Source organism: Phocoena sinus, chromosome 15, assembly GCF_008692025.1.
Source record: "Phocoena sinus isolate mPhoSin1 chromosome 15, mPhoSin1.pri, whole genome shotgun sequence".
NCBI lineage: Eukaryota > Metazoa > Chordata > Mammalia > Artiodactyla > Phocoenidae > Phocoena > Phocoena sinus.
In genome coordinates this window covers 15,445,369-15,468,558 of record NC_045777.1, presented here as the reverse complement: position 1 = coordinate 15,468,558, position 23,190 = coordinate 15,445,369, and the positions used below count along the sequence as shown (strand labels likewise).

General features: G+C 40.4%; 1 protein-coding gene across 4 annotated transcripts in view; it reads left to right on the top strand.

Annotated features, from left to right (window-relative positions):
* The window catches only part of STK4 (serine/threonine kinase 4), an 89,661-nt gene that overhangs the window by 54,665 nt on the left and 11,806 nt on the right, over positions 1 to 23,190 (top strand). Inside the window, exon 11 of one of the 4 annotated variants that reach the window (XM_032606475.1) lies at positions 17,373 to 17,590. The exons of the other annotated variants lie outside the window; for them this stretch is intronic. Coding sequence (XP_032462366.1) covers positions 17,373 to 17,456 — 84 coding nt within the window. The 3' untranslated portion in view covers positions 17,457 to 17,590. Of the gene's footprint in view, positions 1 to 17,372; positions 17,591 to 23,190 lie in introns of those variants that run through there. 4 annotated transcript variants of the gene reach the window in all.

Genomic DNA, 23,190 nt, shown 5'->3' with positions numbered 1-23,190 from the left:
ACCTGGAAACCTGTTGGAAATGGTTTCTCAGGCCCCACCTGAGACACACTAAATCAGAATCTCTGGAGACAGTGCCCAGTAATCTGTGTTTTAACTTACCTTATGCATGATCCTAACCTGCTAAATTCACATAAATTTCTTCTTTCTTTCCTGTTAGGTACTATAGAAATTCTAAAATCACATGTATTCATATTTTATTAACATTGCATGACTTTAAAATTTCCTTTTTACTCCCCTTTTGAGTCTCCTGTACTCTTATTGGAGGTACCAAAGCAGTACCTAAAATCAGGAAAATGTACATTTGAAAGTGACATCTGGCATAGAAAGAACCAGTTTGTTGAGTGAACAAAGTTTTCTGAGTAACCTCACTAAGCTTAAAGAAGGATGTGTGTCAGACTAGCTGTCCTGTTCCCCCCAGCCGTCTCTTAGAGACTTTCTGATTTCCCAGCGGGCAGTATTTAGTTATAAAGAAGATATTCTCTTTCTTCCTGTGAAGGCAATTGCTATTTTGAAATGAAACTTTTTGCCCAAAATGGCAAATGGGAAGTAATTAAATCATCAACAGTGGCAGAACTTGATACTGACAAAAAACTTCATATTTTCATCTGAAACTGAATTCTTGTTGCATTTCTAAAATTGAATTGCCTTATTTGCCAAATTGAAAAAGCAACAAAGATTTCCTTTAATTTTTGAGGCATATTAAAGTGTAAATAAAAAGTGCTTGCAAATGCAATATTCTCTCCAATTAGTATTTCACAGTCTATAAACAGATGCATTTTTGGAAATGCATGTTGCTTTTATGAGAATTCAAACACTCCCATTTTGCCATCGTAAAGCCACAAAAAGCTGTCAACTTAAACCCAGTTTGGCTCATAGATCTTCCAAAAACACACTGTAATATTTTTGTCTAAGAAGGCTTAGTACCAAGAGGGTGAACAAGACAGACAAGACCCAGGCTCTCCTGGAGTTGACTGTGGTGAGGAAAACAGACCTTAAGTCAGGTAATGTACCAGTTCAGGTAATAGTGGCTATTTTAAAAAAAAGCACAGTAAGAGATAGTGTGAGAGAAGGCCTTGCAGAGAAATGGGACATTCAGCAAGACCTGAATAAAGAGGGGAAGCCAGGCATGGGAAGGTGGAGGGAAGAAGTACAAAGTCTGAAGCAGGACACGGTGAGTGTATGTAAGGAGCAGAATGACACACAGGGTAGCAGTCCATCATAAACACATCAGTAATCCCAATACATGCGAGTGTATTAAAATCACCTGTTGAATGATGGAGACTCTGGATAAAAATAACAGTCAAAATTCAGCGAAATACTGTTTATAAGAGATATAGCTAAAAGAAAATATCACCAAAAAGTTTAAAACAGAGGAATGGAAAAAATACGCTAGGCAAATATTCCTAAAAGAAAGTTGGTGAAACAATATTAATATCAGATAAGACAGAATCCAAGACAAAGGAACATTACCTGGGAAAGGGGCATATTTTAAGTTGCTAAAAGGTGTGCTTGATCCAGAGGACAAAAGTCATGAACCTACACAAAGCATATATATCTATCCCAAACCAATAGAAATACAAGGAGCAACGAGAAAACTGCAGTCATAGTTGATGGCTTACATATTCTTCTCTCAAAATTTGACATTTCGGTTAGATAAAAAACCAAAACTAACACAATTAACACGGTTGATAAAACAGAAAATAGGAACACTTTTCAAATATTCGTGAAAATTTTAAAACATATATGGAATATTCACAAAATTTGACTATGTTTTAAAGTGCTTGAAAAAAATCTCAGTACAGAAGTCATCCAGGCCACATTCACCAACTATAATAAATAAAATTGGAAATTAACAAGAATAAAGTAGCCAAAGCCACTTTATTACACTTGGAAATGTAAAAGTATATTTCTAAGTAATTCTTGCTTTAAAGGTAAAATCAAAACAGAAATTATAAAATGTTGAGAAATGAATTATAAGAACCGTACAAAATCCAGATCACTGTCACTTAAACCTGTGGGATGAAGCAAAAACGGTATTCATAGGAAGATTCATAGCTTTAATTGTATTTTCTCTTTAGAATACAAGAAAGATTGTAAATAAGACAAAAATAAAGGTAAAAGCAGAATTTAATGAAATACAAAACAAACAAAATTTGGGTCAGTAAAACCAAAAGTTGGTTCTTTGAAAGGAACCGACATTTGGCAGAATTGATCAAATTAAAAAGGAAGAAGATACCCTAAACTATAGTAGAGGAAAGGGGAGAGAATGTTACTAGAGATAGAACAATGTAAGAATGGGAAGAGAATATTATTGTTTAAAATTTTATATCATTATATTTGAGAACCTAGATAACTAGATGTTTAAACATTATACCATAGTTAGTTCCTATATGGAAGTGTAATTGCATAAAAATATCCAAGATACTTGTGAAAAAGAAGACAATGAGGTTGGATTTATATGTACAACAGCACAGTAACGAAAGCATTGCAATATTGCCAGAAGAAAACACAGATCAATGGTAAGAGGATAGAGCTGAGAAATATACCTGTGTATATTATAGGAATTTATTATATAATAATGATAAAATGCAGAATAATGCAAGCTGTGTGGTACCATTTGTGTAAATTTTTTTAAAACCGCAAACCATGCTACATATTTCTGTTACATACACATGCAACTGTATAGATAAAAAAGATAGGATATAAAACTACTTGATAAGAGTCACTGCCTTTGAGGAGGAGAACTTCAGTTTTAACTGTTTTTAAAGTGGGAATGTATTACAATATTAACATACTACTCGCTTAAATTAAAAAAAAATAGAGTGAGATATGTTTTTTTTTAACTCTATCAATACTTAGATTTCCCTGGTTTTAGTCTAAATGGAATTAGCCAGAGCTTCTGCAGACCTAGATGAACCACAGTACTTTTCAATCTTACTAACTTTGCAAGGATTGCTGATTATCAGCTCTTGGTATATTAGGTTTTGGAGTAAGTTCCCTATTTATTCAAATAAAGTTGTCTCCAGATTTCTTATGACTTATTCTTTAGAAAGAGTTGGTAATAGCTGGCCCCCACTTACTAATTCAACCTCTGTACACTGAAGTCCTCTTTGTGTGAATAACCAAGACTGTAAGATCCTTGACGGCTGGGATTTTTACTCATCTCTGTATTCCTAACACCTTGCAATTGCCTAGCTTATTGTTAGCACATACTTTTCAGTTAAACTCAGAGGCAGTCTCTGGATTAATTCAACATATTTAGTCACTACCCTGAGAAAGTACATAGCATAGCAGAAAAGACAATCAAATAATTTTGATACCTTGTGCTAATAATAGCTTACATTTATTGAGAACTTACTTTGTGCCAGGCACTGGTGTAAGATTCTTTAAGTATATTAGCTCAGTCCTTATAACCATCCCAGGAGGTATGCAATATTATTGCCATTTTATGGATGAGAACACTGAGTCTTAAAGGGAGTAAGTACTTGAATAAAGTTATACAGATAGTAAATGGCACAGCAGGGATTTGGCTCTAGAGCCTAGACTCTTAGCCACCTACACTTTATGGCCTCTCTCTAGACTATTCTGGTAAATTCTGTCCATAAAGTACATATAAAAACGTGTAGTAGGAGCCCAGAAGAGAGAGCAAGAACTTCAGTACAAAGAACCCCAGGGGAGGCATCAAGAAGTCTCATTTGAAGTGTATTTTTTGTTTGTTTTTTTAAATTTAATTAATTAATTTATTTTTGGCTGCGTTGGGTCTTCGTTGCTGCGTGGGGGCTACTCTTGGTTAAAGTGCACGGGCTTCTCATTGCGGTGGCCTCTTTTGTTGTGGAGCATGGGCTTTAGCCGTGCAGGCTACAGTAGTTGTGGCACGCAGGCTCAGTAGTTGTGGCTCACGGGCTCTAGAGCGCAGGCTCAGTAGTTGTGGCGCATGGGCTTAGTTGCTCCGCAGCATGTGGGATCTTCCTGGACCAGGGCTCAAACCCATGTTCTCAACCACTGCGCCACCAGGGAAGCCCCTGAAGTGTGTTTTGAAAGATGAATAAGAATTCTCGAGCTAGAGAAGGAGGGAAAGGACATTGTAGGCACAGAGACAGAGAGAGGGAAGTGTGTGTGTGGAGGCATTAAGGGGTGTGGAATGGCCAGGAAGTCCTAAGTAATGGTGTTTGGAATCTAGGGGTGTGGGTGTGCGAGGAAGGGGGGAGGGGGCGATGGTGAGCCCTTCAGGTGAAGTAAATTAGTGCCCAGTGTGCCCTTATTTTGGAGGGGGAAATATTTAGTACACTTTTAGATTTTTCCTTGATGTATCAGAGAAATTAAAAATAGAATCCTAATGCAGCACAAAGAGCTAAGCTAACATCCCCCTGAAGTTGTGTGATAATGGGTCCATCAGGATATAAAACCACCGAACTGTTAACTCAAAATTAATTTGATAAAAGTAACAAGATTGATTGTTTGGGTTGCGTGGATAGTTACAAGCCATTCAGATGGCTTTTTGTGGTAGGGAAGGATAAACTTTAGCACTGAGTTTTTCCCTGGAGGGAAAATGCCTATGATTTTATGAGACTTTATCATAACCATTCTTCCCTAGATCAGGGCTCCAAACAAGATTTATTTGGGGGCTTCCCTGGTGGCGCAGTGGTTGAGAGTCCGCCTGCCGTTGCATGGAACATGGGTTCGTTCCCCCGTCCCGGAAGATCCCACATGCAGCGGAGCGGCTGGGCCCGTGAGCCATGGCCGCTGAGCCTGCGCGTCCGGAGCCTGTGCTCCTCAACGGGAGAGGCCACAACAGTGAGAGGCCCGCGTACCGCAAAAAAAAAAAAAAAAAAAGATTTATTTGCGTTTTTATTGTGAAGCTTTACTGAATTGTCAGGGCATAATCAATTACTCATTTTTTATTAGATGACACTTTTTGCTTTTGGCTGTACACTTTAGAAAGTAGACATTTGGTGGGAGATGAGCATTATTGCTACCTTATTTATAATTTAAACTCACGATTGATATGGTGGCAGAAATGTTTTATTTACTCATGTTTACATTAATACTCTTAAGGGTGCATCTTATGCTTTCAGGGAACCCAAGTATCTACAACTTGAAACTTTATCTGCCATTTTTTAGAAACAAAAGAAACACTCCCCAAACGTCTGTCTTTTATTGTCCATTTATTTCAAGATGAGTTTTAAAAATGCACATCCTTAAATATCCCAGCCTCCATTAGTAAGATAGAATGTAATGAATTTCCCATCACTCAGCTATAACAAATATCAACTCATGACTATTTTTATTTTATCTAATCCTCCTCTTCTGCTGTTCACCACTCCTACCACGTGGTTATTCTGAAGCAAATCCCAGGCATATTTCATTTTAAATATTTCCATACATACCTGTAAAAGAGTAAAGATCCCTTTACAAAAACATAACCACAATACCATCATCATACCTTTAAAAATTAAGAATAATAATTCTTTAATCCCAAAAAATACCTTGTGGATGTTCAGTTTTCCCCAGTCATCTCATGCTATTTTCTCATTTGCTTTCTGATTTTAGATATTGCTTTTTATTGTTTCACTTTATAATTATACAAACTAATTTGTTCCAAAGGCAAACTACAAAACAAAGTTATTCAGATTTGGCTTCTGTCCCTATTCCCTCTACTTTGTTTCCTCCTTTTTTGTTGTTTCATTTTGGTTATATGTATACAGTCATCCCTCAGCATCCGTGGGGGATTGGTTCCAGGAGCTGCAACACATGGCAAAATCGGAGGATGCTGAAGTCCCATAGTTGGCCCTCTGTACCTGTGAGTTCTGCATCTGTGGATTCAGCCAACTGTGGATGATCCGTGGGGGGCCAACTGTATACAAATACATGTATGTTTGTACTCCCATTCATAGATAAGAAGTGTGCTATACACACTTTAATCTGCCTTTCTGTTTTCACTTAACTGTATGTCCTAGGAATCACTCCACAGCAGTATGTAGGGATATTCATTACTTTTTTTCCCGATGCTTAGTATTCTGTTGTGAAGATGTACAGTAGTTTATTCAGCCAGTCCTCCGTTGACAGACAAGCGGGTTGTTTGTAGTGGTTTTAAGGTTGATCACTTCATAAACCTATTCATAAACAGAGATTGCAACTTTTTATAATTGCTACCTTTGTTTTTTAACGTAGCTGTAGCCTTTCAGTTTTGAGAAGCAAGTTACATACTTTAAGTCTCTGTAGATTTTTTTTTTCTTTTTTGTAGCTATGTTGTCTTTTGTTTCACTAGCAATGAGTAGATTGATTCAGTGGTGTCCCTCTGCTACAATCTGGTGCTGCTTATATAAACTAGGCTCTGATTTAGTTGTAAACCCTGTGTCACGAGAGTGTGCGTAATCAGTGTCCCCGCAAACATTGTTAGATGCTCCAGGTATCCAGATGTTGCCAGGTTGGCATTAAGAACCAAAAGAATCCCTGGAGGCCTGGGATTCCTAATTGCTGTTATCAGAACCTGAAATGTCTTAAGTTTGAATCTCATTACAACTGAAGCCAGATTTGGGTCAGTTACTTTAATTTTGCTAAATTTGAAGTCAGAAAAGAAAAAAAAACAGCTCTAAGTTTAGTATTATTTACTCATCATCAATCAGAAGCTTCCAAACCTTTTGAAATGTAAATTAGTTATTAATCTAGAAAGCAGAGTTTTCCATTTTCAGTTGAGGTGAGTGTAAATTATTTTTCTTACTGCCGAATGCACAGCCATGACATTGAATTGTGGTCTCATTTACCTAGACCTATCTTTTTTCACTCTTCTTCCTTTGAGCTGTCAGATTCTTTCTTCAGTCTTTCTTCTTCGCTTCCCCTCCCTTTTTTTTTCTCACACGGACTCTCGGCAGGTCAGTAATCTATATTCCTGGGACATGAAATGTTGAGAAGACAGGGAAAAGGTTTATGCCAGTTTTCTCACCCCCATCCAAAGGCAGGATCTCTATTAGAGTTTTGAAAGTAGTATTTGCTTTTGTAGCCTAGTACCTTTGAAAGAAAAATGATGATGTAGGACTCTTTTCATTCCTCGAGATGTAGTACTTATATCATTTCCCTCCCCAAATGTCACCATATTTACTTAAAAATCCCGATGCTTCATCACTCAAGCGAAATACAACAGAATTGAGCATCTTTTGTCTTTGATGACATGTTCACTCCAAGCACCAATAATTCTGAATGGAAGGCGTGTCTCTTTTTCCTTCTTCATCTCACTATTGGAGTTCGATGCTGATGTTACTGAGATTTTGAGCTGCCAGTGTAAGGAAGAAGAGGTATTGAGAAGATGATTCAGTGAGGAGAAGGCTGATTGATGGTAATTTATTGTATTGTAAAGGCACAACTCATTGTGTGTGTTGATTGTTCTCTACGTCCAAGGTTTTGGAAAGGAAAATATGAGATTTCACATTTATGTAGAGGGTCTTATAAGGTTGCAGTTGGGTCTGTTTCTAAGGAAATACATTATGCCTGTGTGTAAGTGACTACTGCTTTGGTTGAGGTGGTGTGTACGCCTGGGTAGTTTAGATCACTACAGTCAGACTGTTAGGTTTCTCATCCTGACTTTACCATTTATTGAGCACTTTAGGGCCAGTTTCTTCTCCCTGTGCCTCAGTTTCCTCACTGTAAAATGGAGATAATACTGCTACCTATAGGATAGATTTTGTGTGTGAGTGAGAATTAAGTGTGGTAATGCATATAAAGTGCCTTCAACATAATAGGCATTTCATAAACGTTAACTTCCCCTCCCTTCTCCCTTCCTTTCTTGAAGCACCGTCGATGAAGTAAATTTCAGTAACCTAAAGCCCTTTCCCCACTGATTTGCCGTTGACTTTCATTATAAAACCAGAGATACATTCCCAAAGAAAACTTGCTCCCAAAGAGGCTGATTTAAAACTGCTCTAAAAGAAAGGAATCAGAACTATTACCAGCTGGAAACTGATTACCCAAAGTGGTCATGGGTATCATTTTTAGAAGTTCTCAATGCTTTCTTTTATTTATATATTTATTTATTTTACATCTTTATTGGAGTATAATTGCTTTACAGTGTTGTGTTAGTTTCTGCTGTATAACTAAGTGAATCAGCTATACGTATACATATATCCCCATATCCCCTCCCTCTTGCATCTCCCTCCCACCCTCCCTATCCCACCCCTCTAGGTGGTCACACAGCACCAAGCTGATCTCCCTGTGCTATGTGGCTGCTTCCCACTAGCTATCTATTTTACATTTGGTAGTGTATATACTCAGTGCTTTCTTGCTTTCCCTTACTTCTCTGTTCCATATGGCTTTCCTTTGTAGCCACGCCCCATTTCATAAACTATTAACATTACTGATATTTTTCAAATCACACTGACTACTTCCACTGCAGCACACGCTTTTCACCAATAGATGCCGCCCTCTCACTTCTTGTGTGCCCAGATTCCTGGGTAGAATGATTTCCTTGTGATACAGAGAGGTTGCCAGCTGTGTAAAATTAATGATAACATTCCTTCATCAACCTGAAATTTGGACGTTGCTTGAAAATAGGTGTACCTTGTAACTTAGACCAGTAGAATGAACATCAGATCATGTCAGAAGAGGGTTGAACGGCCCTGGCTTTAGCTGGGAGCTGGGATGAGTGACTTTTCTCTTTCAGGTTTGTGTTTCAGGTTTGCGGTATGTAAAAATCAAGCATAATTCCGACTGTCCTGCTTTTCCTCCAGGGTTAGAGGAAGGATCAAATGAAATGTCAGTTGGGGTTATTTGAACCAAGTTTATTTTTAGAACGATGATAGAATTCTATTAGCTGAGGATTGTAAAACTGTTTATGTTTGCTTTTGGTTCATTGTGTATTAGTATTATTGCTTATTTTATTATTATTTTACTTTTTATTTTACCTTTGTAAAAAAAAGAATTAGATCTTTGAACAAGAACCGATAATCCAGAGACAAAGCCAAAGGAGCCGTTACGCCCGTTAAGCCCAGACTCCTGGAATGCGTCTGTTTGCTGATGACGGTAATGTCATCACATTAGGTTAATACAGCATTTAATATAGTTAAAGGTGCATTCATATTGTCCTCTTTAACTTGGTGATTCTTACAGTGTACCTGTGAGAGGGGCAAGAGGAGGGTCTTATCCCATTTATAGTTTGAGGATCTGAAATCCAGACATACAAAGGCAACTTTCCTACTTTAATGCCAGAATCAAGTCTAGAACCCAAATCCCCAGGTTGCTTCCTGTCTCTGTTAACTCTTGGGTATTTTCTCACAGGAAAAACAAAACAAACTGTGCGCTCCAGTGACATACTAGATACTTATTTAACTTTACAAAGCAGGTGAAAGAATCTTCTTTCAGAAAATACGTGATGGGGGTTCTAGTGACCAGGAAGAATGGTTTCAGGTTTATCGAGTCTTAATGGGAATTTTGTAATAGTAAGAGAATACTTATTATTGACCCGAATGATCTTTTTCATGCTTATTCAGAACACAATGTAGATTGACAGGCTTTGCATTTCATCAATTATTTACATAAGTAATTCCCCTTGTCGGAACAATGTAATTTTTACCTTCTTTTGATGTTCTTTATTATTTACTTTGTAACCGTGGGTTTTACAGTAGTTGTGATGTTGTTCAGGAAAAGTCATGCTCACTATAAAAAGGCATTATTATTTTAAGAACACTTTGAGTTTTGACCAAATATAACCTCTGTGAAAACAAAGGTATCAATTGTAGAGGAGTCTTAATGGCTACAGCAAACACTTGATATGCCCTCTGGCGATATCTCTGTCACAAAGTGCCTATCGGTCTCATTCAGGCACTTATTCCTGAAATTTTCCCCCCTCATACCCTGTTATCTATTCAATATTAGCTTTTCTGTAAATTTACTCTTCTTACCTTAGTGGTAGACATCGAATATTTTTAGTAATCTTTTTTATTAATTTTTTTTTAAAAATTTACACAATTTTTAAAGGTTCTGCTTCATTTACAGGTATTAAAATATTGGCTGTATTCCCTGTGTTTTACAATACATCCTTGTAGCCTGTCTTACACCCAGATAGTTTGTACCTCCCACTCCAGTAATCTTCATATTGGTTGCTTGTTATCTTGCCTTCTTTTCCCTCCCACCTTCTGTATTTATTTTATTATTATTATTTGTGTGTGTGTGATAAGAACTCTTTATTAACATAAGAGCTACCCTACTGGCAAATTTTTAAGTATATACAATACAGGAGTGTTTGCTGTAGGCACCATGCAGCATGGGAGATCTCTAAGACTTATTCATCTTGTATACCTGAACTTGGTACCCTCTGACTAATACCTCCCCATTTCACCATTTGTCTTATTTTAAATTTTACTGGCAGGGACACTTGCTCTTTTCAAGTTGTAGAATTTGAGAAGAACTGATGAAAATAGCAGTTACTGGGTGCTAATCGTGTGTTGGGTTCCTGCAGAAGTCTTGTCCCATTTGCCTCTCACAGCATCCTGGTGCAGAAGCTCCCACTCGTTGACAGAGAGGCTCAGAGACTCTGACTTATGGGTACCCGCCCACCCATCCCCCCACGGCACGTGATTCATGGGTGACGAAGTTAGGCTTTCGATTTAAGTTTTCTAATGGTCAAGACCATAGTTTTTCTCAGAGTAACACGCTTCTGTGGTGAGAAGTGTCACACACGTGCTGATGGTGGGTGATCATCTGATTCAGGGGCTGAATTGTCTTTCTCTGAGGGGCCCAGCACTTGGCAAATCGCCATGGTACACAGGCACTCAGAATGTGTCATCTGATTACGTTGTTCGAACCCATTGTGCCTTCTCTGACAACCTTTCCAAATCTCTTCATATTTTCTTCCTGTGACATCCATTCATCCGTGTGTATAGGAGCATGTTAATCACCTTGTAAAATTGTTAGATGTGAAATTTAAGTTTTGTTCCCCTTCTGTAGTACGTGTTAGTAGAAAACATTGATTGGAACAGCAGTGTGGGGAATCCCCTAGATCCGAGTTGGATGAAGAATGCAAAGCATCTAGCAAAGTGCCTGGCATTCCTGCTCTATAATTAATACGTTGGTTCCTTTCAGAGCGAGAGCTTAGATATCATTAAAGAGAGCAGTGGGCTGGTAATCAGATCTCGGCTCTGTTAGTAACTAGCTTTGTGTCCTTACGCAAGCCACCTAATCTTTCTGGTGCTCTCGTTTTTTCATCTACTAAGTAAAAGTGAGATGAAAAAGTCTTCAAGAGCCCTCAAGTGCTCTCAGCCTTTGTTCACTAATCTTTAAAATGGAGACAATGCATACCTGTCAGAGGGTTTATTTGAGCTGGAAAGAGATAGCCTGTGTAAAGCACATAAAAGATGCTCAGTATATGGAATTTTTTTTTTCCCCTGTCCTTTTACAATGCGGGGAGGTGCTCTGGACACCCTGGAGACCAAAATGAGCACAGGAGGCAGGATAACATGCTGACCGAGAGCCAGACACACCTGGATTCAGTCCTGGCTGCACTGTTGAGGGGATCTTTAACTCTAGGCCAGTCCCTTAACCTAGAATGAAGATACTAATCATACTTACCTCAGGCTTATTGAGAAGATTAAATTAGAAAAGGCTTTTAAAGAGTTTAACAGAGTGCCTGACCCATAGTAGGCATTTGGTAAATTTTGTATTCGTGTGTAAGACTTAGGTGGGAGAGATGAACTACCAGGGCAAAAGAGTTAAAAATGACGAGGTAGGTCGCCCCAGACAAGAGAGGCAGGAGGCAAGCCCAAAGCTCATTTCACAGCTCTGTCGAGGGCCCTGCTGCTGTGGCTCCCCGCTCCCAGTTAAGTGGTGTTTGCTTCAAAGTATTTATTTAACACCTGAAATGAGCTTAATTCTGTTGAGGCTTTCTTGTTCATGGGGTTTGAATATCAAACTTACTGATTCCTACAGACGTTGTGTGTTTTCTCTGATGAGATTTCTCCCCTTCTGTGCCTACCTGGGAGCTGTAGGACCTGGAAAGTCCTCACATTGGTGTTCTTTTTCAAAACAGTTTTGATCCGGATGGGTGTGCTTGTTGGTATAAAATAGCTCGTGTGTGTGTGTGTGTGTGTGTGTGTGTGTGTGTGTGAAAGAGAGAGAGAGAAAGAGAAAATGAGATGAGAAAGACGCAAGACAGACCAATAGAGAGCCGTATCTGGGAGCCATCACCTGTCGAGTGCTCCTGCCTGTATAGCTGGATTTGCATTGCACACATCAGATTAGAGGGTGGCCAGCTGCTGGAAGAAGAGCAAACTCGTATCTACTTTTTTTTTTTTTGCGGTACGTGGGCCTCTCACTGTGTGGCCCCTCCCGTTGCGGAGCACAGGCTCCGGACGCGCAGGCTCAGTGGCCATGGCTCACGGGCCCAGCCGCTCCGCGGCATGTGGGATCCTCCCGAACCGGGGCACGAACCCATGTCCCCTGCATCAGCAGGCGGACTCTCAACCACTGCGCCACCAGGGAGGCCCATTGTATCTACTTTATAGACTCACCAATCACTTCCATTTGCTCTTTACTTAACACAGTCATAGTAAAGACTATTCTAGGATTTTGTAGCCTTCAAATATGGATGTATCCCTTTAGAAAATCTTATCTATATTCCTTTTTTTAAAACTAGACTTTTTATTTTGAGGTAACTGTAGATTCACATGTAGTTGTAAGAAATAATACAGAGAGATCCTGTGTACTCTATACCCAGTTGCCCCATTGGTAACATCTTGCAAAATCATAGCATAGTTTCACAACCAGGATATTGACATTCATCCGTCAAGAGTGAAAGAACAGTTCCATCACCACAAGGATTCCTCCTGTTGGCTTTTATAGGTACACCCTCCCACCCCATTTCCTAACACGTGGCAACGACAAATCTGTTCTCCATTTGGTGTATCTGAGAGTTTAAAAAATCTTGGGGGAGCAGTGTTTAAAATGAAGTAAATCGAGGAATCGGTTGTCTTCTCCCAAGTGTTATTATTCCCAGATACGGCAGGACCAAGCATAAAGTTGTTTTCACTGGGAAGAAATGTTCCATTCCAGATTCAGATGGACATTTTCTACTTTTGACACGCTGCTGAGACTGTGATTATAAACTACAACCATTCTAGGATGGATTTAAGCCAGTTCCTGGGATGAATTAAGATCTTGTGATAAAATACCATATATCACCTGTCACATTATCTGTGGCAACCCTTCTCTGTGGTTAATGAGGGCAACAGCTGCCCAGAAGTTTATTGCTGAAGGAATGCTTAACAGTGGTACTGTGAACTCAGCACTTTACGCAAGAAGTTTCAGAAATCGCGCTTGAGTTCCCGGAATTTGATCAGTTTTACGTACAGTTATATAGAAGGTATGTGATTTGGAGGATTTCGCCTTCTTTCATTCGCACGACCTCTCCTCCCATCTCAGTTTTCTTCTTGTGGAAAATGAAAATCCCACAGGATAAGCCTTATTCCCTGACTACTGGCCTTCCACCCATCCGTGCCTTCCCCTCCTCCTGGCTACCTTCTGTTCCTGGGCCTGTTCAACGAGGCAGAATGACCGTAGCCTCAAGGAAACGTGTAGATGAGATGACCTTTAAGGTTTTGTCTTATCCTGGGAGCCAGTGATGCTGCATCAATGAACTCTTTTGTAGCTCCTCCAGTGTGACGGGTAGGTGAGCATCCCGCATTCACAGTGAGGGGAGAGACCAGGCTGTAGTATGTACCCCGTGGCTGTGGATTACACATCTAACCCTGAGGGGCCATGGGGACTGGGGAAAGGAGAGCCAGTTTGGCTGTGGCACACATAATTTTTACAATTTGAATTACTGAAAAGGGTCTGAGCTCTTCAGTTCACCACTGATTGCACCACTTCCTGTTTCCCTGTATCAAAACTGGCCCATTGAGCTCATTTTCCTTGCCTGTGCCGGCCCCTAAGAACGGCTGCGTTTATGACCTCTGATTTAAGCAGTCCCCAAATCGTGGACCTTTAGGTGGCTTCCGGCTTTTTAATATTAAACATTGTTTTAATGAACCACCTTTGCACAATACATATGTCCTTAGGGTTAATCCCTGCAAGTAGAACACTTGGGTCAAACTATACATTTAAGATTGTGATACCTATGGTCAAATCCCCCAGTCGTTTTGGTGTCTGAATTGTCAGTTTGTGTTATTTATCTAATTATCCTTGGAATTCTTATTTTCCTATTGATTTCAAAGAGTTCTTCATATATCAAGTGAGATTATGAACCTTTAAAGATATTTTCCCAGTTTTTAAAAACTTTATATAACGTGTCTAACTGTCCAGGTAGTTTTAGTTTTATGTGTTTTGATTTAGCAGCTTTTCCTCTATGGTTTCTGGAATTTAATGCCATGTTTAGAAGTTTTTCAGATCCCAACATTATAAAAATATTAACCCTTACTTTCTTTTAGAATGTTTCTTTTTTTTCATTTTCATTATTTACCCTCTCTGGAATGTGTCTTGGTGTAAAGAGTAAGGTCGCAATCCAGCTTCACCTTTTTCTAAACAGTTAGCCAATTTTACCTCCAACCAATGATTTTTAATATACCTGGTGAATTTGGAATCACCAAATCTTGAAGGCTTCTAATATTTAAAAGTGGCTTGTTTTTACAGGTAGCAAGTTTCCACTTCAAACTTTGAGTTTAAATATTTTTCTGCTTTTACAACCTCTGGAAAGGAGCTGTGAACAGAACACCAGACTGGTTTTGGCGTTAACTTTAAAGCATCTCAAATAGGCTGATTCTACAGAATTTGATCCAAAGCATTTCTCTGTCTTGATGCTTTTTTTGCCAAGCAAAATTGATTATTTCTGACCAAAAGGCCTTCAGTGCTGGACTGAAAAAGGAGTCAGGGGGAGCTCTTAGGCTGGTTGCAGGTTATATAATTTGGCATCAAATACAGTGCTTTTTTCTTTTTCTCCTAAGTTTCTTTCTATTCTCTAGCCTCCAATGGTCAGTGATCCTTGTTGCCGGGGACTTTATATTTGGGGGGCAAATTCAGACCCTCTCTAAGTCCTAGTAATTATAACTTTAAAATGCTTTTATTTTTGTCTTGGAAGTTTGATGAATAGGTATCTGAGGTCTTTCTTTGACAGTGATTCCCAGCTTTCTCTTGTATTGTAGAATTTAGCTGTGGGTTGAATTTGTTGTAATGGTATATTTTCACCTGCAATGGTGATTCACTCTTTCACATCGGTTCTCTTTATAGCTTTAATTAGAAATGCCTTTGGTTCTTCTAGTTTGAAACTTACTTGAGTATCTTAGTGTCTTGGCAGGTTCCTCCTTTGTAGTCATAGTCTCCTAAGCTATGATAGTGTCTTTTAAAGATTTTATCATCGATGCTTGCTTTTAGGTTCACCTTGCAGGCAAAAAGGCAGATTCTGCTGCTGTGGTCGAAAGACAGTGTAGGTCTGGGTTAAAACCACCAGTCTTAGAGAAGAAAATTTCTTCTACTGTTCCTCCACCCCCAGCAATAATCACAGTTCACGTTTTAAAGTATTTGTTTCCATATTTCTTATACTTAAATTGTTGTACACAGCTGAGATCATTCTGTATATATAATATGGCATCTTGATTTTTTTTTCACTTAACATATGAGACATTTTCTCACATCATTAGAAACACCTATGAAATTATCATTCTGATGGTTATGTAATAGTCCATCACATCACGTTATTATTATTATTATTATTATTTTGCTGCATTGGGTCTTTGTCGCTGCGTGCGGGCTTTCTCTAGTTGTGGTGAGCAGGGGCTACTCTTCGTTGCGGTGCGCGGGTTTCTCACTGCTGTGGCTTCTCTTGTTGCGGAGCAAAGGCTCTAGGCGCATGGGCTTCAGTAGTTGTGGCATGTGGGCTCAGTAGTTGTGGCTCACAGGCTCTAGAGCACAGGCTCAGTAGTTGTGGCGCATGGGCTTAGTTGCTCCGCGGCATGTGGGATCTTCCCGGACCGGGGCACGAACCCGTGTCCCCTGCATCGGCAGGCGGACTCTCAACCGCTGCGCCACCAGGGAAGCCCACCTCATTCTCTTTTTTTTTTTTTTTTTTTTTTTTTTTTTATGCGTTACGCGGGCCTCTCACTGCCGCGGCCTCTCCCGTCGCGGAGGACAGGCTCCGGACGCGCAGGCTCAGCGGCCATGGCTCACGGGCCCAGCCGCTCCGCGGCATGTGGGATCCTCCCGGACCGGGGCACGAACCCGTGTCCCCTGCATCGGCAGGCGGGCTCTCAACCACTGCGCCACCAGGGAAGCCCACCTCATTCTCTTTTTTTTTTTTTTTTTTTTTATGCGTTACGCGGGCCTCTCACTGCCGCGGCCTCTCCCGTTGCGGAGCGCAGGCTCAGCGGCCATGGCTCACGGGCCCAGCCGCTCCGCGGCACGTGGGATCCTCCCAGACCGGGGCACGAACCCGTGTCCCCTGCATCGGCAGGCGGACTCTCAACCGCTGCGCCACCAGGGAAGCCCACCTCATCCTCTTTTTATTTGGCGTTTAGTGTTGGGAGCTTGTTTGGTTGGAGCGAGCTTGCTCTGAGATCATTCACAGTTACTAAGCCAGGCTTTCTCTTCTTGTCAGTGAGAGGTTTAGGAGTTGAGGCTTTGTGTTTGCTTTTTTTGTTTTGTTTTGTTTTTTCATTAACTTTATATTTTTTTACTCTTTTTATGTATAATTTTATTTAATTTTTACATTTTTTAACATCCTTCTTGGAGTGTAACTGCTTTACAATGGTGTGTTAGTTTCTGCTGTATCACAAAGTGAATCAGCTCTACATATACATACATCCCCATATCCCCTCCCTCTTGCGTCTCCCTCCCACACTCCCTATCCCACCCCTCTAGGTGGTCTCAAAGCACCGAGCTGATCTCCTGTGTGCTATGTGGCTGCTTCCCACTGGCTAGCTGGGACACATATACAGTACCAAATGTGTTTGCTTTGTTGGTGGTATTTTGTCTGTGGAGTGTATGAATGAAGCCAGGATTTTAAACCTCAGATGCTACTCTCTCTGTCTCTGGCCACCATCTTTCCATTCTGGACTAACTCCATGCTTGTTTACTTGTTAACCTTTCTTCGCTGGGTTTCTTTTCATAATCCTGTGCTGGAAGAAAGGTGAATGGAGACCATGATTAGTCCTCTGGTCTTCGATGCTGCAGTGCCTTGTGAGTACCCAGGAGCCAGCCAGGATAAACACCAGTTGCACATTAATGGTCTTTACTAGGGTAACCACGCCGAGTGGTTCCTGGTGAGAAGACTGTCCTAAATTGTTCCTGACAAGGTATACTGTTTTTGTTTCAGATTTCTTATTTTTCCTGTAAAGCCGGGCTTTGAGGCTGAATTAATTTGTACTTGGGAATATAATGAGATCTTGTACTTTTACTGTCAGAAAACCGGCCAAGAATATCAGTCAGAAAAAGAAATATGTATCCAGAATTGCCCGGGCAACCTGCTGTTTAGATATGCTTTCTGAGAAACCACATGGCAGATGAATGTCGTCTTTGTCCCGAGCCACAGCAGCCTTGTTCTGCTGGGGAATTGAGCAGCCAAGGGAGGCTTGGATTTTAACTCAGTTATCGAAATGACACCAAGAACAAGGCTTTAGTGCCGCAGCTCGTGACCCCAGAGGGTTGTTTAGAACGATATCGGCCTGTGTGAGCTTGACACTGGTTTTCATTGCCTTTGTTTGGTTCTGAGGCAACCTGATCCGTGGCTGCTTGGCAGCCTCCTTCTTTCAAGTTCATTCTTCGTGGCCGGTTACTCTCTGTTTTTACAGTGTAGGATGGTTTTTAGCTCAACCACATGGTGAGCCAAAGAACAGAGTCCGTACCATGGGTTTCGTGAATTTGGGTGGCAGCAGTGTGAATAGGAGTAAGAAATAATTTAGATCTAGATGGATTAGAACAGAAGAGCAGAGGGACTTCCCTGGTGGTCCAGTGGTTAAGACTCCACACTCCCAATGCAGGGGGCCTGGGTTTGATCCCTGGTCAGGGAACTAGATTCCCACATGCCGCAACGAGAGATCCCGTGTGCCACAACTAAGACCCGGCGCAGCCAAATAAATAAGTAAACATTAAAAAAAAAAAAGAACAGACGAGCAGAAACGGGTCCTGAGACCTGCAAGCAATATCTTGACACCTCAGGTCCTAGGAAGGGCTGTCCCAAGGTCACTTCCACCTGGCTTCACTGAAAGCACAGGTAACAAATGGCCTATGTCTTGAATTCCTAGAAGCCATCGCCTCTCTCAATAAGCTCTTGTGGCATTGTGTCAGTCAGAGAGTGCTGGGCTTTCAGAATGGACAGGGGCCTTAGAGGGCATGTGTTCTAGTCTGGGTACGTCTCCAACAAGAGACATCGTCCAGCGTTTTCTTGACCACTTCTGGTCATCTCTGAGAAGGGGGGATTCCACGGTTGGGAAATAGTACATACCGCTGCTTTCAAAGGTCTGCCTGAAGATACCTTGTGTTTTGATTTCAGCCAAAATTTGTCCTTAGGGATCTTCTACCCTCATGTTTATTTTGATTATTCCTCACAGAAACTTTCCAGAAGGTTAGTTGGGATTATCTGGCTTTTCCGTTTTACAGATGGAGACAGAGTACGTTATCCTGCAGACCTGAAATTCTCCACCTAAAGAATCAGGTTAACAATTAGAGCTGTAAGAGTTAATGAAGATCAAATGAGATAATACACAAAAAGTACTCGATGTAGTGACCTGCTGATAGTGGTTAATAAATGTTGGGGTTTTTGTTTGCGGTACGCGGGCCTCTCACTGCTGTGGCCTCTCCCGTTGCGGAGCACAGGCTCCAGACGCGCAGGCTCCGCGGCCATGGCTCACGAGCCCAGCTGCTCCACGGCATGTGAGATCTTCCTGGACTGGGGCACGAACCCGTGTCCCCTGCATCAGCAGGCGGACTCTCAACCACTGCGCCACCAAGGAAGCCCAATAAATGTTTTTAAAATGCTGACTTATATTATAGTAATTATTACTATAATCATTATACAACAAGTTCCTTAAATCCTACCCTGTCACCAAGGCAACCCCAGGGGGGGCTTCTGCTTATCCTTCTGTCCTACCTTTCTGTATGCTTTCTTGATTTACCAGGAATAGCATTGTTAGTATTATAAGAAGGTGGGATTAGTATTATAACAATGGTTCTGGCCCCTGGAGATTTCCCTTCTTCCACAGGAGGAAGCTTCAGGAGTTGTATCAGTAGTCTGCCTTGTTGGGAGAACTGGAAATTGAGTTAACTTTTTTTTTTTCCTGCTTATAGGGGAAGCAGCTTTGCTCAGGAATATCATGGTTATCTCTGTGTTCAAAGATTGCTTCATCCTCTGTGTCTCTATTAGTTAAGTACACATTTTTTCCTTTATCCTTGTGGTCCAGATTTCTTAGTCCATCGTCTTTTTGGTTTTATTCCACGTAAATCTAAGGTTTTTCCCCCCCTAGAAATCTTGATTGCATATAAGTTTTTAAATTTTTTGGCATCAAGTTTTGGATTTCAAAATTGGTAGAATATGTAGTTCCAGCTTAGTTTCATTCCCAGTGTTTGTTTCTTCTTTTTTTTTTCTTTATCAAATTTATCAGAAGTTTTCTGGGTTTTTTTGTTTTGTTTTTTTTTAGTCATTTGAAAGATTCAGCTTTTGGTCTTATTGATCCTTGCCATTGAGCATTAGCTTTTGAATTCATAAATGTATATTACCTTTTTCTACTTTCTTTGGGTTTATTCTGGGTTTTTTCCTTCTCTAATTGGATAATTAAGCTTAGTAATTTTAAATCATCTCTCTTTTCTAATCTATGCGTGTAAGGCTCTAAAATTCCCCTTAAGTATCACTTGAACTACCTTCCACAATTTTTTATATGTAGTTTTTGCTTTATAAAGTCAAGTTTATTGAGGTTAAATTTATATACCATAAAATTGGCTTATTAAATTAGTGTACAGTTTGCTGAGTTGTGACGGTTGTGACGGATGTGTACAGTTGTGTAAACACAACCATAATGAGGATATAGAACATTTCCATCACCCCCAAGAGTTCCCTCATGCTGTTTTTTGTTCTGCTAGTTTTGTCTTTTCTACGGTGTTTGTGCATGGAGTCAGTCGTTCAGGGCATAATCTTCTGTGGAGGGTTCTTTCCTTTAGTGAGCTGTTTTGCAGTTCATCGTTGTTGTCGCACATACCTGGAGTTGTTCCTTTGACTGCTGAGTGGTTTCGATTGTTTGGCTAAACCACAATTTGTTTATCTAGTCACCATTAGTACAGGTTTCAGTGGGAGGAAGTAAGAGTATTTTAATCCTACACTTGGGCTGTAAATAAACATTCTCGACTCTTCTGCATTTGAAATTGCCTGGGCATTTTTCAAATTGAAACTTTTCTTCGGGGTTTGGCATTTTGGACGTTTTTCCATTAGTGAGAAAGCACGTGCTCGTGTGTGTCCTCACCGGCACCCTGTCTCCCTGTAGCAGTCTGGGTCCAGTCAGGAGATACAAACCACATTGTAGGTTAAACGGGGGAGGTTTACTACAAGGAGTTATTAATCTAAAAAAAAGACAGAAATAGAACAGAGTCACAGATACAGAAAACACACATGGTTACCGGGGGAAAGGGGGGGAGGGATAAACTGGGAGATTGGGATTGACACATACACACTACTATATGTAAAATAGATAACTAATAAGGACCTACTGTATAGCACAGGGAACTCTACTCAATACTCTATAATGGCCTAAAAAAGAGTGGATATATGTATACACATAACTGAGTCACTTGGCTGTACACCTGAAACTAACACAACATTGTAAGTCAACTATCCTCCAATAAAAATTAAAAAAAAAATACAAGGAGTTATTACCTATGATACAAGAGGAGCTGTAAGGTATAGGGAAACTCTCTATGGTTCCCTAGGGCTGACGGAGTATCCCCAAGGAAGGACAAACTACCAGGGGTTCACATTTCAATAGAGGAGGTGGGGTTCAGCCCGTGGCCTAGCAGAGGAGTTTGCCGGTTTGGCCAGACCTGAGCTGGCCCAAAGGCTCTGGGCAGACCATCCCTGGCCCTCTGGAGTGCAGGCAAGGAGCAGCCAGTGCCATGGACGTGCATGGAGGGTCTGGGTACCGGTGGGGCCAGGAGACCTTCGGAGCCTGCAAACCTCATGGGAGCTCTGGTGTCCACGTCGACAGGACTGCTGAGACATTATTACCAGGCTGAGGCTGCACGGTCACACAGGAACCAGGTTCTGGGCCGTGGCTGGGCCACACGCCACCAACTGTCCTCACATCCACACTGCTGGCCCCAGTGCTGGACGCTCAGGGGAGCTGTCTCCTCCCTGCACTGTCCCCCCAGCCTGTCCTGAGAAAAACATCATGTACACTTCAAAGGAGAAGCGCTCAACATGCATGTTTATCACAGAGCATTACACAGAGAAGGGTGCACTCAGAGCTGAGAGGTAATAAATTGGTAACTGATACACTCTCCCTGTTCTTTTTAAAAGAAATACTATCAAGTCAAAAGCAGTACTAACTATATACTTGTGCTATTAACAGTCAGATATACTTGTGCTATGAACAGTCAGACATTTCACAAGGGGAAAGGTTTTAAGCAAATTAGAACTTACAAAGACTATGTTTATAGACAGATATAAACATCATCTTAATCATGAAATATACCTTCCCATGGTATATTACCGTATACATCGTCTTATTATCACCATTCTCCCCTCTCCCTGTCATTATAGTTTCCAAATTTTATGCCAGACCCCAGGTCGAAGACAGTTTCTTTCTTCATGATGCTTGCTCACTATAGAAAACATTTAGGATACAAATTTTAAAGAACAGTTTCGTACCAGAGAAACTAAGTGTTTTTAACTCTGAGCTTGGATGAGCTTACTACTGCTAGGAATGTGGTGATCATTGTTTCTGAGCCAAAAAACTAGGATACGTGGTCTTTACAAAGAATGTTTTCTGGTTTGTGATTTGATACACATTTGAAAAGTATTACCATGGCATAAATCAAATCACATTTGATTATCCATACTGATTAAACATTGGTTGAAAAGAATAAAGAACTATCTCAAAGTATCTAGGACACATACATATTAATGCTCTTATTTTTCTAAGTTTCTTAAAAAAAGATGACTTTATACAGAAGTCTGAAATCAGAAAAAGAAAAGGAAAATGGTAAAAATCCATATTGAACAGTTTTGTGGTTTGGGCAGAGTAAGTCTGACACACCCCTCTATCTAGACCTAATTTTTTCTTTTTGACACTGCAAGGAATTTAGGTCCCAAAACTTGATGGCCATTGCAGACAGATGCTGACATGCCTTGCAGATAGAACTTACCTGCTTTTGCTGCAGATTTTTTTTTTTTCTCAAAGGATATTGTGAGAATACTTCTCTTGGGGTACTTAGGTTGTAAATCTCTGACCCTTCATTACATGGGAGTGCCCAGCAGTAAGGCTTATAGAGGTTTTATATGCTTTCCAGAAATCGAGTGCTGTTCATTACTCAGAGACTTTGTACTTTCCTTCTTGACTAGTTTTCTGTAAACATTTTGTTCTTAGACTGGATCCTATTTATGTTTGAAGATACCTTTTAATACAACCTTTATTAAATAAAGTGAGATTAATTTGTATTTCAGCCTTCCGATTTTGCTTGGGATTCTTTGGGCTTCTTCTTATTTGGTAAGATAAGAGAGAAAATAGCCTGGACTTTTTGTTACCTTGGAAATTTCCAGCCCAAGAAAGTGTGCAAAGGCACAGCTTCTAGGGATTCTTGTGTGATTAGCTCGCCCTTTTCCCGAATTATTCAGCTACATTAAAACAGCAGCTTGGTGCAGTTGGTGTTTTAGGTTTTCGTATCCTCTGAAAGATTCATATCCCGCAAGAACGATGATACTGTCGATGTCTCCCTTCAGTGCTTTCACATATCGGGAGCATCGTATTCAGCTCTATTCCTCTACTTTGCCTCCTTTAGACATTGACAGTTATTTTAGGACGTTTCATTATTCTAGGAGGCTATGTGTTTGCTAACTTCCTGAAAATTTTCCTCTCATAGTTTGGCTTCCTTAAGTGTGAAATGTATAAACCAATTTAGAGCTACTCGTAAAATAGAATTTTTCTTAAAGAGCAATCGTCAGCAGTCAAGACCAGCGTGGATTTTCCTGTCCATTTTCCCTCGCGACTTTACTGCAATCATTACACTGGTCGAGCTGTT